This window comes from Scleropages formosus, chromosome 19, assembly GCF_900964775.1.
Source record: "Scleropages formosus chromosome 19, fSclFor1.1, whole genome shotgun sequence".
In the NCBI taxonomy this organism is placed as follows: domain Eukaryota; kingdom Metazoa; phylum Chordata; class Actinopteri; order Osteoglossiformes; family Osteoglossidae; genus Scleropages; species Scleropages formosus.
In genome coordinates, this window is record NC_041824.1 from 928,938 (window position 1) to 946,433 (window position 17,496).

Consider the following 17,496-nt stretch of genomic DNA (forward strand, 5'->3'; position numbering starts at 1 on the left):
ATGGTGTAACAGGTGTGAAACAATAAGCTGCTTTATTTTATACATACATATAAAACACACCAATTCAGATTTGAAATGTATCTAAAAGCTCATGTGGTAGAGAAGAAAATTAAGAGTTTAGTAGCTATACATGTAAATCTGGAAATTTTATCTTTATTAATGTGTGTCAGTTGCTAATTTGGGGAATAGGCATGTGATGTCAAGTGTCAATTCTATAGGGAGAAATATGGGGTTTCAGGTTTATCCACAAACAGATGTTTCCAATATGCTCTACTGTTTCTGCTATGAATGTGTGGAATCTTGGAATTTTTTGTCACGTGGATCTTTGGGATTTTTTCAATAATTACATCCAGTTATTGTGGTTTTGCACATTTTGTGTCCTCCAGTGACCCAGATTATTGTGGATATGCCAAAACACTTCATTTGTAGTATCTGTGTGATGGGGAAACTGCACTTAAACCACTTATGTTTCTGTCTTTATGTTTAGCAGGAGTCGGCAAGTGGGAGTGAAGGATTGTGGCATTATGGGTAGTGTGATCAGTGTGATAACATACATGGTGTAGAGCTTCTCACGTGTTCTCAGCTTTTGGTCACGGTTAACAGTTGTGGCTCATGGCCTTTAATTACAAAACAGATTGCAGAAAAGGGCAAGAGGCTAAATCTCTAGTTCAAAGACTGGAGAGACTGTAAAATGTACTTTAAATGGTGTGCATTTTTACTTTGAATTGTAATGGACGCTTCTTTCGATTTGGGTCTCGCAAGTAATGAAGTTCTCCTGTACAGCAGGCTGATGAGAGCAGACCTTGGAGGTGAGCTGTGTGAAGCAGTGACCATCCAGCATCTACAGTTACGTTTACATGTATTCATTTAGCAGACGCTTTTCTCTAAAGCAACGTATAAGTGTCATCTACGGGTGGATTCTGTGCTCACGTCGCTAGGAGAGCAGGGGGAGAAACGTGTGTCTGAAGGCACACATTTATTTTTAAGCCACTGGCTGCCATGAGGGCAAGAGAATCTTTCTAAGGTGCCTGCAGCCTGTCTTGTGTTTGTCCAGCCCAGCGGAAGATACTTTTTCTTGAAGAAGTGTTCCATGTATTGTCCCCTTTCTGGTCGTTGTGGTTGTGACCTATTGCTGGTATTCATACGGCCTTCCCTGTGCCCCAACTGAAAAGTACCCAGTAGTGCGAGGGTGCCGTGACCCCCTTGTCCACGATCGCGTTCAGGAAACTTTGTCATGACGTAACTCCGAGTGCTTTACGGAGCGGTTTAGTGCGCACAGCCTGCTGGAGACAGACTCTGAGGAACCAGGTTCCCTCTCACTGTCCCTCTGTGTGTGTGTGTGTGTGTGTGTGTGTGTGTGTGTGTGTGTGTGTGTGTGCGCGCGTGCGCGCGCGTTTGCAGTGCCTGTTGGACTGCCATCATCGCTGCCATTTTTGTAACTCGCTGTAGCTGGCCTTATGTAATGGTGCTCTGTGTGCTGACATGTACCAATAAACACATCTCCTAGCAGCACGCCAGGCTCCCAAAGCTGCTCTTTCCGCTTCTCTCTGCCACAGGTGGAAGGGCTGCGTGCAGGAAAGTAGCGTAGGGCTCAGGGCACATTATTCCCCACGTCCCTCTGCTGCAGTGACCTGTTCTTTACCATGGTTACACTGGTACTGATATCTGCTTCACATCTGAACAACTATTCTGTGTGTAAAAGTCCACTTTGCCACCTTTTCACAATGAGCTCAAGATTCGCTCCAGATGCCCCGAGTGCTGTGATGATGCCACCCCCTCCTCACGTTTCTCAAGAGTTCCGACGAACTGAAAAGAGCGAGAAGGGTTCCGAGAGCAACAAAAATAAAAGGTTTTATTTTAATTACTTGAATATAAAACATGTCACAGATGTACAAAGCTTAGCAGTGGTTCTGGATAAAGGTGCCACCCATGGGAACAAAGTCAAGTATTCCTTCGATCAGCTGCAAACCTGTGGCTTAATAAATGATGCTAACAATGAATCGTTGAGACAGGAAGGGTTTGTCTGTGTGTGTGTGTGTGCGCGCCTGTGTGTAAGAAGCACCATCAGGAACTTTAGTCGTGTTATGGTATTTTGTTTTAAACATTTCACTGCCTTTTGTACGTGTTGTTATCCACACTGTGCTTTCATGTTCTTAATCTTAGTGTTATGTACATGTATTTTTGACCTCAACTTTAAGTACTAGGTTACTAAACAATCACTTGTGTACATTTACATGGTTTTATGTACAGTATGGATCCCAGGATTGTTTTTTATTGCTAATTCCACTGACAGTTGAAAAAGGTGTTTCCTTTGTGTCAAAGAACAATCACAAAAAACAGTGCACACAAAAACAGCACAAATGACAGTTGGGAAAAGAAGCTTTTTACACACAACATGTACGCAGACGTTCAAAGCGCCGTCCGGGCACACAAAAAAATACATTTTTCAGCAACGCTGGCAGACCATGAGCTCCACCCAACGTTGGCAATTGTCATGCGGGGCTCCTGAGTCGATCGCAGCGAAGAGGTTTCGTGTGGGACGCGGCGAAACGCACGGCTTAAAGCTGGAGGACACGAGCAACATTACAAGCACTTTCACACATGATCTTACTGCACATGGATGTGTGATTTCAGGCCAAACAGGTTCCTATAAAAGTGGAATACTTTTAATAGTGCTTACAAAACAGGTTCATACACATCTGCACCATACAAAAAATGGTTTTGTTACCAACAGTATTTACAGACACCACGCACGCATACACACACACGCACACGCACACACACACACACACACACACACACACACACACACACAGTCAATTTCCAATGCGGGACGGAAATTACGCAACAAGACATAGCAAAATTATGTGCACAGTATTTTTCAGAAATAGGAAAAAACACCTCTTTTATTGGGGATTGACATCATCAATGCTTCCAACAAAAACTAAGACATCTTTGAAAACAGGAAAAAAACAAACTTGTCACTAAAAGCTCAAGTGTAAACAAACTTGTACGCATTTTCTTTACGGGTTCAATTTATAAAGGTTGGTCTTTTTGGTGGCGGCCCTACATCTCCAGCAGGACCGCCTCTTGATCCGAGACGAGAGACCCGCCGCTGCGCCGTTACTGCTCGGCCGTAGCGTGCGTGGCGTCGGTGGCGCGTACCTGTAGGCCTTGTCCTGGATTTCGGCTTTTCGGGCACGGTTCGCCCGCAAAGTCGCCGACGAAGACCGAGCGCACCTAATCGACGATCGATCCGAATCCCAGCCCACGTGGAAAACACCCCCACGCGGTTCCGTCAGCGTCAGTCAGAATTTAGGGTCGTCGCCGCCGCCTCCCCAACGCGTCCAGTCAGTCCAAAGCGAGCTATTAAATGGCTCCGTTTCCCGCCTGCTCGTACCCACGCCGTCACCACTTTCCCTCCAGTTTCTTGTACTGCGGTGGAACTGATTCTGGAAACAACACAGGCACCCTTTAATGTGTGTGTACGCCACTCGCACAACACAGAGGTGTACTGCCTTCTACAATGAACACACACCATGCAAGTGAGCGCTACTGCATTGCACCGGTGTATCATAGGCCTTTTAAATATAGATCTATAGAATTATATCTTTATATACTTGATTTGATACCATTCCCTCAGGATGACAACACTTTGTAATATATCAGTAAATATTTAGAGAGAAAAGCCATTCTTTAATGCCTTCCCTCATTTACCTCTAAAGAGAACAAAATAAATTAGAATGGTTTTGTACATAATTACATGATTATGGTGCTGCTCTTCCTCTTTAGTTCTGCTAAGCTGGAAAAGGAAGACTACAGAAGATTAGAGAAATGACCGCTGTCCTCTTTGCAACTGTGAGAAGCAAGAAAATGCTTCGTTCTTCCAGATGAGTACTGAAGGTATTTAATAAATTTTAAAAAAAGTAAACACACTTAACCCATCCTCCACCAGTTTTATGTCTACACATAACGACGACTGCTATCATTAAGAAATAAAAAACAATTTAAAAAAACAAAAACTTACCTCTTAGAGGACAGATTAAAAAAATGTTTGAATATGTGACATGAAAATATAGAGCAACACGCACTTAAAAGCAATACCCAAATAAGCAAGAAAGGTGTTGTACAGTGGGGTTTGTTTCCCTTCCAGGAGCTAAAAGTGTGTGAAGGTCAAGTGCAACACGGACCCAGCCGTCCGTCCTCGTTTCAGAGAAGCATTTTCGCAGCTTTCAGCTCACTGTCTCGCGCTCCTTTGTTTTCCTTCTCCGGTCTTCGAAAAATGGCCAGCGAGGAGCAGGGCTACATGTTGTAGGCCACGTAGATGGGGTCCAGCTGGTCGGCCAGGAAACCGTCACGCAAATGCATGCGTTGCTTCTCGCCACGCGAGTTGATGGGGATGACGCCCACGTCCACGACCACAACCACACCCACGATCAGGTAGTGCTCCTCGAGAACCACGTTGGTCACGAGCGGCACCAGGTCCAGCGCCTCCTGCTCTGAACCATCCAGCTCCACCACCACCACCAGTAGATTGGTCCACGTAAACACAGCGCTGGGGAGGCGAAATAACAGGCGATCGATTAGTTCCATACTGGGGAGGGACAGTAACGTGACCGGTGACATAAAGGTAAATTTACGAAAGACCGCAACGTACCATTCAATTACGGGCCTCTTTCAGAGTCGCCGTTTCAGTCAGAAATGGTAGCTTTAACAATTCACACACACACACACATTTTCAGAACCGCTTGTCCCATACGGGGTCACAGGGAACCGGAGCCAACCCGGTAACACAGGGCGTAAGGCCGGAGGGGGAGGGGACACACCCAGGACGGGACGCCAGTCCGTCGCAAGGCACCCCAAGCGGGACTCGAACCGCAGACCCACTGGAGAGCAGGACCCGGTCCAACCCACTGCGCCACCGCACCCCCTATATGCTTTGACAATTCAGTGTTACCCTAAGCAAAATAATGCAGTGCAACAGTTTCGGTCTGGTTTCTACCCAGGCCATAGCACAGAAACAGCATTGACTCCTACTGTAAATTATATTTTAGTTTCACCTGATGGCAAGATACCTCGGTCATGGCGCTCGATTTAACTGCACCATTTCATACCATTTACCACAATATTTTACGTAGCAGGCTTCAACAGCCGGTTGGAATGTCCGGTTCTGTCCTTCAGCGCTTCTGTTCACACTTCGACAGTTTGTGCAGAAATGCGACAGTGTCCCCCGTCTTCCTTGTCGACGTCTAGATACGGCGTTCCGCAAGGTTCGCTTGTGGGTCCAATACTTATCTCACTCCGTATGCAGCACTGGGTCATATTACTCACCAATATATTATCTTTCACCATGTTTCTGTCAAATCTACTGAGCCTGATGTTTAGTAGTGACCACACTAGCTTCAGAAATGCTCTTCGATGCCCTTCTCCAGCCTGCCAGCATCTCAAACCATCTCCAATCTCAACTCAATGGGGAAAAAGTTTTTCCCTTTCGATCTGCTTCAGGCCAAAGCTCGCGTGCCGTCTTCCGGCTTCATCCTAGTTTTAGAGTGGGAAGAGAGGCAGTGACGGATTTGGGGTCGAGCGGCGCTGACCTCCTCCACTCACCATTCTGTGATGCTCTTGTGCGTTCGGATGACAGACGTCTCAATGTCGATGGGGTGATACCTCATCCCCCTGAGCTCCATGGCCTCATCCAAAGCACCCACTACATAGAGGGCATCATGGCGGTCTGCACGTGCACAAACCGCAGGTGGACATGTTCAGGAACACACACTTACTGTCATATGATGCAGTAAAAAGTACCACCTGTAGGTGTGTGCCTATGAAAGTGAGCAGCAGCGGCATCAACATCAAAAAAAGCCTTTGAGTCCTTTAGAGGGACGAAACCTGCACTGCCTCCACTCTCAGGCACAAGTGAAAACGTAAATGTAAAGAAACATATGAGAGGATCGTAGAAGCGAAAAGCCACTTCCTCCCTAAAGCCCGAAACTCACCTCCACTGGCGTCTGTGAGCTCGGTCCTCCGCAGGAAGCCCAGGTATCCCGTTCGCGCCCACACGGTCTGCGTGTCCCCGAAGCTGAGACGGGAGCTGAAGTGGTCCGACTGCAGCGACTCATCGCCGTAGACTGTGAAGTAGCCGCTGGCGTTGTGGCCACTCTGCACCCAGATCTAAGGTGCGAGGGACACGGGGCGAGAAGTTTGGCCAGGGCTGAACACGCCGTCTCACACACGCTGAAATATACATCACTTCCTGTTTCACAGTTTTCAAGAGTCCAAACCATCTGGACATATATCCAATATGGAGTCGCACATTCATAACAATATATTCATTACAGTATTTACATTACAAGGACAAAAAAAAAAAAAAAAAAAAAAAAAAGTCCTATTGGCATTTGCTGGGACTGTCTGCACTCTCTGCTTCGCTCAGTTCTGACCTCCCCAAGGTGCGAATCCCCCAGCGGTCCCTTGGTCTCAGGGTTGGCGATGATGATTCGGACTCCAGGTAAAATCTGAAAGACAGGAAATTACGAACAGTTTCTACAATAAAAAGCAGAAATAACAAGAGCTTTAAGACTCCGAGGTCTTTGTGTATAACTGTCCTACCTGGTGACACCTTGTCCAGGTCGTCACCAGTTTCACCAGGCCAACACATAGGTGGGAGCACGGGCAAGGAACGTTAACAAGCCCGGAGCCAGGTGAGCAGCGTTTCCACGGTAACAGTGTGCCAGATACACCCCCCACCCCCTCGGGCCCCGCAACACAGTCACGTGTGCTACAGTGGAGGTTCGAGTGCCTCACCTTTCCCGACTCCATGAGAGGCAGGCTGTGCGGTGACCCCCTCTCCACCAGACGCACCCTACATTCAAACCAAAAAACGGTCACAACAAGGAGGCGAAAAGGTGTGCGTTAAACTGACGAATGCAACGGACACGTCCTCTCGTGGCAGAAGTGGCTGCACAATTATCTCATTTCTGTAGTTTGTAAAACACCTGTTCGGTGCCAGAAGATGAGAGCAGTAGGATTGTCCTGGACTCGACCCATCCCAGCAGTCACCTCTTCGCCAAACTGCCGCCTCGGAGGGGCTACGAGTCGATCGCCACTCGGCCTTCATGTCTTCAGCTAGTCGGGTGCATCCCCCCAACCACTTCTGCTCATGTCCTGAATCATGTCTGTCTCTGTAGCCCATCTCTGAACTGCACTCCTCTTTGCACACTGCAGTCATCATCTCCACACTGCTCTCAGTTGTACTGCAGTATATTATTTGGACGACAGATGGTGTCTGCACGAGCTGTGGTGCAAATAATATACCGTAGTACAATCGTTAAAGTGCACCGTCACGGACTGCATGTGGCATTAACTAAGTAATGACTGGAATTGTAAGTAGCTTAGTACACAAACACTGTAAGCTGCTTACATTACATGAATGAATAAATATTCATCATCATCATCATCATCATCATCATCATCATCAATTCATGTCTCCTTCTCTCAACACATCGAATCCACAACCCGGCGCCGCGGATACATCGTGCAGAACATCGGCAGGATCCGGCTGTTATCTCACAACAGGTGATGTCCTGCTGCACGACTGCGACTCTCCCCTATCTGGTCTTCCGGCCTCTGCCATCAAACCTCTCCAGTTGACACAGAACGCCGCTCCACGATCTGTTTCTGACCTGCCGAAGCATCTCCGTGCACCGTTTTACTGTAGCTGCCGCATCACATTCACGACTCTGGTTATGGCCTAGAAAAGCACCGCCGGATCCGGCCCCCCCGATGTCTACAAGTCCCGGAACTCACCTGTCATGTCTGAGGGCCCTCATATCCACGTACACAGTGGTTGGGTCTGGTCCCGAGGTGCCCTGAAAGGCAAAGCAGTTCGGGGCGGGTTATCGACCGTCCGAAATTGTTGCAAGTCTACCTGTCCGCGCTCAGTCCGCGTCAAGCGTCGGCCACCCTCTTAGGCTCCGAGCACTTTGCTGCTGTTAACTATTTTCCATACGTTGCCAGCTCGGCTGTGGGAACGACCCCCGGCCCGACTAGCGCGAAAACGGGAGTTCGGCTTCCGCACATGTGGGAAAAGCCCCAAACGGCCCAAGTGCCACAGCGGACTCAGTGGAAGAGGAGGAACTACGCAAGGAGGAGGTGTCAAATTCCACAGCTAGAGGAGAGAAATTCCAAGGAAGAACAGTGAGCGACTCCACACGTGCAAAGGGAAAACTGGAAAACAAGAGGAGTGGAAGTGAGCGGAAAGGGCGAAAGCGCGCGCGCGCGCGCGCACACACACACACACACACACACACACACACACACACACACACACACACACACACACACACACACGCAACATGAAACAATGAGGTGTGAGCAGCTACTTGGAGGAGATGTGTCACCTCAGAGACCTCTTTAAAGAAAATAACATCACAAAGAGTGAGGTTGTGATGTTAAACTGTCTCCTGAATTCCTTCGTCTCTGTCAATATGTAGAAAAATGGCACCTCTGGACACCAGGACACCACAGGGTAACGTGGGCTGGACGGACCAGGTCTGGTCACTTAAGGTCAGCATGGGACAGGGCTCAAAATGTCACAGCAAAGAGGTTAAAACCAGCTTCCCGAGAGCAAAGGGTGCACTTTTTACACCCAACGTTTACCTCCTCTCACACAGTGAACATCCTCACAATGAGATAAAATGAAGGGCAGGATAAGACTGGATCGTGGTAGATGCGGTACGTCAGAGCGGTACAGGTTTCCCCAGCGATTCGAAAGTAGAGCGTTCCCATGAAACCTTTCGTAAGCCGAAACGGCGTAAAGCAAAGAAGAAATTACCATTAATTTACATGGGAAAAATTTGAGTGTTCCCAGACCCAGAAAATAAGCTACCAAATCATACCGAACTACACATAAAACCTAATAGTGCAAATGGTGGGCGCAGGAAAGTTCAACGCACACACGGTGACTTCACTTCGTTCACCACGATCGAAACGCTTACGTCCAGTTTTACGTTCAACGCAACACCCTTACGAGCCCTTAGGCTTTTTTTGATACCTTAGGACACATCCTTCTACCGGAAGCACAAAATAAATGGAGATGAAGCACAGCTGCTCACAGACACGGATGTTGAGTCTAGTTCCCGGGGAAGGAGCTTGGTGACGCCACTCTCGCCGCTCGGGGTGCACGTTGCCTCCATAACGGCTCGCCGCAAAATAAACGCTCAATGCTATGTTCGCTTTTCGCCTTTTTTCGTAAAAGCAAAAATCCTCTTTGGATTTCTCTCGGTGTGCGAAAACACATACTAATGTAGGTCTTTCGTAAAAGCAAAGTGGCGAAAAGCGAACGTTCGAAGAACGGGGGATGCCCTACCATACGGAACCGGAGGCCTGACGGAAACTTGTCATCGGCCAAAGAAAGGCAGCAAATTTACACCATTTTCACACATGGATCTGAAAGTATAAAACGCAAAACCCGTCTCGTCAAATGATTACTACGGTAATCGAACTGCAGCCTTCGCCCGCTAACCTAGACCTGACTAGCACTGAAAAGGCGCCAGGATCTTTACTGAGCAAAGAAAACGGTTTTATATTGGGAACAATGACCAGATCCATCATGTCTAAAAGAGCAGCTTGAGGAGCTACAAGAGCGGCTCGCTTGTGCTCCAGGAGTTCTCTTTAAATGGACACAAATTCTCATCTACGTCTAGCTGGGAACACCTACGGCGGAAAAGACGGCCAACCTCTTTACACTCCACTTGGCTCATCCACCATTTCCGTACAGTTCATCGATGTGTCCGACGTCGAGCACAGAACGTCCTGGGTGTTTCTGCTTCCTCCAAAATGTGGCCACACAAGCTGACGCTTTCAGCTACGTTCGCTTTGCACTTATATGAAGACGGTTCCGCGGCAGAGAACGAATCCTGGTCATCATCTCAAACCGCAGGTCATCAAGTGGCTTATGGCTCAGTGGAAAACACACGCACGCACACGCACACGCACACGCACACACAGAAAGCAGGGACAAACCTGCAGGCAGATGGCCAGGTTGACCCTGCAGCCAAAGGACGTGCTGACGGCGCGAGGGTGGAGCCCCAGGTCTTTGAAGAGCTTGGAGAAGGACTGCGTTAGGGCTATCCTGGGCCTCTCTTCGGCCACCACCACGCACGTCCTCACGCGGGACAGATCCAGGCCCCGGGACTGGGGAGAGCGGCGGGTTCACGGTCACACCATAGTCAGTACCGAGCAGACTGCAGACACACCAGATGTTTAAACAGAGTCGAGGCCCTCGTACCGCTGCACGGTTCTATCGAATCACACGTGCAAGTCGGAGGTCTCGTGGAAATACGCAACCGAACGTCATTTCGGCGACTCGGTGCGACTTTGGGCCCGAATATTGCAGCGGGGGGCAGCGGAGCTGCCACACACGGAGCGACGGAGCGAGCAGCGATCTGCCCGGGGGGCAGGAGCAGCCTTTCCCTAAGTGCTCCTCAGCAGTAAATAAGCGACTCCAGCGCACTCCCGCTTTCAAGTCTCCGCAGCCCGGCAGCTCCATTAGCGCCGGGCCACGGAGCAGCGGCTCGGAGTCACCGCGGCCATTTCGGCGGCGGACAAGCCCCACCCTCGCCTCATTTACACGCGAGAAGTCGGAGAACTCGGATCTCGGGAGGGTATCGGCGGAACAGCAGGACTCTGCGAAAGACCGGGGAGAACCTGCTGCGCGCTGAAAGTGGGAAAGCCGGCTGCCCCTCGGGACAACTTGCATCATTTCTGACGTACCTCGGGGCAAAGAGAGAGGGGCGGAGTCTCGGTACCTTGAGCGACTCCGTCTGAAGCCCCAGGCCTTTGGTGCACAGTTCCATGACAGAGTAGGAGCAGAAGGTGTCCCGCACCCGGTACTGGCTGACCGCCAGGAGCCACAGCGCTGGGTTCACCTCCAGCTCTGAAGGAGGGATCAGGATGGATTGGTGCCCCGAGTACACACTGCATAAGCATAAGAGGAAGACTAACATGGAGACTGACGTTCTGAATACACACACATGTCAGTGCCTAAGGCAACACAAGAAATTCATCTTCCCCCCCCCCCCCCCCCCTTCAGTTTTGACACAGGAGAACCAAGGAAGGGACACAAATTGATGCCCCAAGCAGCCAGTGAACAGGAACACCAGGTTTCCCCCAAAAACCAATTACACAACAATTCCTGAGCCTCCGCTGGTTACGCAGCTCCTTCCTCTGGAATCACAGCGGATTTTCAGAGGAAATAGACTCTTCTCAAAGCGTTAATAACTTTTTTGTCCCCAAGGAGAAATGCAGATGGGGTTTCATCTCCATAATTAACATAATGAACACGATTAACCCCCTCCATTCTGCCCACCCACAGCCAGGGGCGGGAGAGGACATAATCACCTGCAGAGGCACCAGAGCACAAAGCCCAGGCCGCAGTAGGGGTCCAGGCAGATGGCGACCTCGCGGGACGGGTACAGCTCGCACTGCAGCTTCACCGAACGGCAGAAGGCACTGGTGGCAGCATGGGACATCTGAGAAACGAGAGTAAAGCACAGGCCTTGGTCACAAAAGGTACGTCTACAAGCCCAGCGCACATGTCGCTCGAGAAGTCAACATGTAAGCAAGGTGACCAAGACGTGACAAGACTAAATCTACGTAAAACTGAAGATCTGGACAAACTGTCAATGCGCAGGTTACTGAGAGTGTGGAGATTTTCATCGCTACGATAATTCTTACAATAACTACGTTAGCCGTCATTCGCGGCAATAACAACGGGACGTCGTCGCCCTCATCATAACCCGCGTCCGCCGAAAATTTCCCGCGTGTCCTTCGCTCGTTCAAACTGCTCTCAGTTCTTGTTCCAGCTCAGGCTTCGTGGATGGAAACAGTCTGACGAAGGTCCAAAGAGAGGTACCCGAAGCCACAGTTTATACCACACCGCTCTCAGCTACGCTGTGGTCGTCCATACAAGGATTCAGCTGAGAAAATAAGTGGATCTTCTGGACTCCTTTCAACGGGATGCAGATGGACACCTTACGTGGGGTTACATTACAACGCTCTGAGATCACTGAGAAAGCATCGCCTTTCATGGAGCAACGCACCCTAGTAGAGTCTTCAAAACCTGGACAGGGCTCCTCAGACTCAGAACAGTGCAAGTATGTGACGCTACACAGCTTTTCCATCCACGGCAGAACAAAGAAGGAACAAGACACCGAAGCAGTGACTCAGGGGCAGGAGAATGTAGGTTCTACCGTCATCGGATTACTGTCCCGTCACGTCGCTTAGGGGGCATCTAATAGCTAACGGCAGCGAACCCAACACGCCGATTACTCCAAAGGGAACTTGACACTTTTTTACCATGTGGAAGAAGGTGACCCCAGGTGTGCCTTCAAAGCAACCCTTTACGTGACGTACCTTCACTCCAGCAAGCATTCCCGTAGTGGACACGCTGAAGTCCAGGTAGGCCAGTGTGTCAGGGTTCGAGGGTTTGTAGAGCTGGGGAGGCTTCTTCTTTGGCAAATCATCTGTTACACAGAGGGGGGTGGGGGGTAGAGGTGAACTAGAGCTAGCGAGTGCAATGTGTTTCTCAGCAAAGTGCTTGGACCACAGTGAGTACCATAGAAGTGTCCAGAACAATAGGCTCAATGTTCAACACATAATGAGAGCGCTCCACCCCGTTTGGGGTGTGGCTGCCCATCGCTGCGAGATGCCTTGATCCCTTCTGACCCCATTAGTTTGTATCCGTAGCAACAGTAATCCACTCACCTGTGTCCAGTACAGGGGGCCAGGTTCTGATGTCCACGGCAGCCAACGCCTCTTTTGACCGCAACAGCTTGCAGATCACCTGTGTCGTCATGACGCAGGCCGAACGACTCACCTGTTGTTCAGATCACATCCATCGTTAATGGGGGGTGGGGGTGCGGGTATTACGATCGTGCAAGTGACAGACTTTTCTCAGAAACATTTAGAATGTGTTTCTCAAAGAGACTGTGGCCCAAAGGTCCACCTGGACAGAGCGCAGGTATCAGTGAATTTTACGTGATAAAAAATGGGATCCCAGAGGTTGAGATGAGCGCAAGCATCCTGGTGTAGCACAGGCTACGACTTCTTAACTGTGCTCTTATTTATAAGATGTCATCAAAAGGCCGTCTGGGGACTCGAAACGCCCAGACACAGCCAGTCCACAACTCCGCTCTGCTCCAGTCCAAAAAGTCAGTAGTTTCAGTTGCCCTGTGGAGCTCTCCAGGTTCCTCACACCGACATTTAGTCGCTTAGCGGATGCTTTTCCCCAAAGCAACATGCATCTCAAGAGTGAACAAGAGCAAATTCCACCAACACACCCACACAGGTTCTCAGTTCTGGCTCTGTTGTGGTGGAACGACCTCCCCCTCTCACTCAGAACTGCTGAATCTCTGTCTGCGTTCAAGAAGGCTCTGAAAACTCACTTCTTCCAGACTCACTTCGCCCATCAACTCTTAATCTCATGTAAGGTGTAAATGTTAATGCACCGTAAGTTTATGATCATCCCCAGACAACCCTTTTCACAGCCGCTTCTCCTGTACTGTATGCAAATGTTTGTGTACCTTGTTTTTTTTAATTTAAAAAAACAATTTTGTAGGAAGGTGATCAGGGTTAGTCTATCCCGAGTTTTATGCAGCTACTCGCGTGATGAACATCGGTGCATAGAGTGGAAAGTAAAACTAGGTTTACTTAAGAATTGCATGTCTGCCAAATGAATAAACGTAAATGTAAAGTCACCAGGCCCAAAACCACAGTTTTTACATTTATTCATTTAGGTGATGCTTTTCTCCAAACCAGCTTACAGTGTTAAGGTTAAAATTGTTCACCCGTTTATGCAGCTGGGTAATTTTAGGGTAAGTACCTTGCTCAAGGATACTACAGCTGGAGGTGGGGATCGAACCCGCAACCTTTAGATGCGAAGGCAGCAGCTGTAACCATCACGCTACCAGCTGAGCGACTCCATGTTACATTGGAAACAGAAGTCATGAATTTGGAGTGACAGACCAACTCTCGGTCCCAATTAAGCCGATAAACAGGGGACGAACCGTAGTAAAAATCCTTGTCTCAGTACATCGTTTAAACCCAACATCTCCGGCTGAGGGGAGAGCTGCGTCTGAAACGGCACAACGGGGGTCGGATGTTAGGGTTTACCTCCACGATCATCTTCACTGTGGGCAGGGTGGTGGCAATGTTCTGGGGGTGCGGAGGCCGCACGGTGATGGGCACACAGCCCGCGTACAAGCACCCGTAGAAGGCAGCGATGAGATCCAACCCTGCGGCACCAAATGGACCAAAACTATGAGACGTGCTACACTTTCGGACAACATTTAACTCATTTTTAAATGTAGAGGGGGTTCGAGGCTTGGATGAAGGGAAGGCTGCAACTCACCTGGGGGGTAGACCAGCGCCACGTGGTCTCCGTCCTGCAGGTGACCCCGTTCGGCCAGTAGGGCGGCGATCTTCTCTGCCCGCTTATGCAGCTGCAAGCAGGTGAGCGAGTTGGTGATGGCACCCTATGGAGACAGGAAAGGCGGCGCAGTCAGCGGGGGTTCGGGCAAATAAATCGTCGCCCGTCACGCTGGCAAACTAAAAGCGGAACGTCGAAGCGAGACGCATGGTAAAAGGAAGCAGTGTTTTTCAACATGCTGAAGGAACTCTTCTAAACAGCGAAGAGCGTGGCGAGCAGCACTTACTCGAGAGCTGAGGAGGGTGAAGAGCACGTGGTCCGGGGTGGTCTGGGATCGCCACTGTAACACCTCAGACAGGAAGAGGAACTATGGGAGAAAGCAAGCCTTCACTTCACCGGCCATACATCAGTTTACTTGTTACTTACCTCTCTGCAACACGCGTCACGTGACGAGAGAGCCATTTGGCAGCCGGATACATAGGTGTGGTAACCGCGTACCGTGCCGACAGGGTAAAGATAGCGGTGCCGCAAGCCTTCGCTGGTCTTTTCCGTCATTTTCCATCTGTTCCTACACAGGTTTACCGCACTTGCCGGCACTACAGCTGTTCTCAACTCCAAATGAGACACAAAGTGTGTTATGTGAAGGCTGAGTGAGGCAGGAGGTTTAACGACTCACGGGACCAGGGAAATAAACTCATCCATGCCCAAAATGCTCACAAACCACAATACGCATCGGTATGGAAAAGTGGCAGAAATTCACTTTATATCCACAACACACGGGACCGGCGGAGTGCCGTAGTTTCACTACAATACTGTGCTCCAGTAAAGAGCGCTATTGGAAAATCACGAGGAGCCACAGTTCTACAGGAGGTTCCAGAGTGGGGGGGGGGGGGGGGGGGGATCACAAGAAAGGAAAACATATGTTCTATATTAAGGCAAAATTAATAAAAGTACACAGCCTGTGCCACATAAAGGAAAACCTTTGAAGAAACCCACCGAAAGGGCTTCCACGATCCAGCAGTTTCAATTAGACTTTTAAACAGTTACATACTGAGCCCATCACCCCCCACAGACTAATGGACTTTTCCTAGAGGAGCCACTTGACAGCGGAGCTGATGGACTCCTGGGGTCCCGACGAGTTCCCGATGAGTTCCAACATGTGGAAGACGTCTCCTGCGTCTCCTTCGGGCAACTAAGTAAAACCTGAGGATTTAAGTTCAAGTCCCGATCCCTCATCTCGACCGAGGAGGCGCCGCTCTGTAGCGTCACGCAGGCCTTTAACCGCGCTCGCCTGTCCAAGGGGACCCGCGGTACGCGCGCAGGCGGGTCCGCGGCGAGACGCTGATACACAGTCGCCGCGGAAACGCCAACACATCATCGGCAATGACAACGGAGCACAGGAACCAGAAATAGTGGAAGAACAGTGTAACATTAGTTAGAAATATGCGACTCATCCAGCCATTCACACAAGGCCTGATTTTCATATGAATAAACACACAGGTTCGCATGCGGGTGAAGGTTCAGGACCACTAAAGTGTCCCACGTTTGTGAAGCTGTTGCTATGGTAAATGGTGGCTATATTATGCAAAACGAGATTTGAAGAACTAAAATGTTCCATTTTTTCCACTCACAAGTAATTATAGAAGCTCATAAAACACAGAATGTTGTCAGTTACAGGGAAACAGTTTTAAACAAGAAAACTCCAGCTTGTGCCTGGAAGCACGAGAGAAAAGCAACGTGTTAAACTGATGGAAAAGCAATGGAGAGCGTCATTTTTATGAAAGTATCCTCACAGCAAAACACAACAAATATTTTGCTCAATACATATTGCAAAGTTCACGGTGAACTTTAAGTTCCCGCCCGAAGGACGACCGTGAGCAACGTGGCCCACGGAGGTTCGAGCGCTGCTGCGGCGGCCCACATCGTGCCTTTGAGACGACTGTCGTGTTTAAGGGAGGGGAAACAGAGTGACCGAAGTGCGAGGCCAGGGAGCAAACAGACAGACCAAACGCAAAGACAAAACCGGGGAGAAGAGAAGGAAGGAAGGGGGGGGGACGGGGGTGTCGATTCCTCGCCTCTATAAACGTGCAAAGAGCAGTAAAAGCCCTGCTCTCCAGTAAGCGGCACCACTAAAAGGGCTTCCCCCCACAGCTCAGTCCCGATCGCTCCTCTGGTTATTTGGGGGGGGGGGGGGGGGCGGTCTGCGCTCACGGCGTGCAGGAAGACGAGCGTCGGGACCCGCTCCGAGTCCAGGCGCCAAACGAAAGGCCAACGCGGAGCCAAGCGCGGGCTCTGCGTGCGTGTTTCCGCACAACAGGGCCAAGGACTTTGGCTCATCCTGGCATCGAGGCTCCGAATCAAGCGCGCGCGTTCCACCGACGGAGCGCCCCCTTCCGCGGAAAAGTGGCCTTTCCGACCTTCGGTTCGTTTCGGGCGGCGGCGGCGGCGGAGGCGCGGGAGGAGGTGGGAGGGCACCGCTTTTGAGGGCGGTGGGACGGAGGAGCACTGATGAAAATCAGGCCTGTCGCTGCGCAAGCACACGCCCACACACACACCTTCCTTGCCTGGTCATTGTCCTCCATCTGACTGAGGTCGCGACCACTGGCCTGGGCAATTCGCTTTCCTGACACCAGGTTCCCCACCATCACAGAGGCGGGTCCAATCTCTGCAAGACGGGAGCGCGCAGGGAGCACGTTACACACGGCACGCACGGCACGCACGGCACACGCGTCGGCACACGGCAGCAGCCTCCGGCGAGCGTTTCGGCGCCCCGTCTCACCCGGCTGCTTCTGCCTCGGTTTCGGCAGGTTCGTCACGCAGGTGTGGGGGCACATGAGCACGTTGCAGGGGTGCAGAGAGCCCTCTAGGAAGAGCTGCTTGGTCTCCGACAGGTGGATGCCCCCCAGCGGTGTTTTAGGGAGGGTGTTGGCTGGTACGAGGGCCAGGCAGAAAACACCAACCCCATGGATGCTGTCGATCGCCTGGAAAACAAGCGAAATGCCTGGAAATATGAAGCGCTCACACACAAAGACAGCTGCTACCTTTGGACCCAAAGGTCATAGGTTTGAGTC

The 17,496-nt window shown here is 50.3% G+C and overlaps 1 protein-coding gene across 6 annotated transcripts in view; it reads right to left on the reverse strand.

Moving 5' to 3' along the window:
• Positions 1-2,178: 2,178 nt before the first annotated feature.
• LOC108927702 (disco-interacting protein 2 homolog C) overlaps positions 2,179-17,496 on the reverse strand; it is a 61,981-nt gene continuing 46,663 nt past the window's right edge. For 3 of the 6 annotated variants that reach the window (XM_029246150.1, XM_029246148.1, XM_029246147.1), the window contains 17 exons: positions 17,205-17,406; positions 16,981-17,090; positions 14,712-14,792; positions 14,408-14,531; positions 14,170-14,291; positions 12,763-12,874; positions 12,412-12,521; positions 11,398-11,528; positions 10,806-10,974; positions 10,021-10,191; positions 7,804-7,865; positions 6,802-6,859; positions 6,438-6,512; positions 5,997-6,171; positions 5,608-5,731; positions 4,028-4,555; positions 2,179-3,452 (listed from right to left, as the gene is read on the reverse strand). In XM_029246150.1, the coding sequence (XP_029101983.1) occupies positions 4,303-4,555; positions 5,608-5,731; positions 5,997-6,171; positions 6,438-6,512; positions 6,802-6,859; positions 7,804-7,865; positions 10,021-10,191; positions 10,806-10,974; positions 11,398-11,528; positions 12,412-12,521; positions 12,763-12,874; positions 14,170-14,291; positions 14,408-14,531; positions 14,712-14,792; positions 16,981-17,090; positions 17,205-17,406 (2,079 nt within the window). In that variant the 3' untranslated portion in view covers positions 2,179-3,452; positions 4,028-4,302. Of the gene's footprint in view, positions 3,453-4,027; positions 4,556-5,607; positions 5,732-5,996; positions 6,172-6,437; positions 6,513-6,801; positions 6,860-7,803; positions 7,866-10,020; positions 10,192-10,805; positions 10,975-11,397; positions 11,529-12,411; positions 12,522-12,762; positions 12,875-14,169; positions 14,292-14,407; positions 14,532-14,711; positions 14,793-16,980; positions 17,091-17,204; positions 17,407-17,496 lie in introns of those variants that run through there. The other 3 variants (XM_029246152.1, XM_029246149.1, XM_029246151.1) reach the window with 2 other exon arrangements.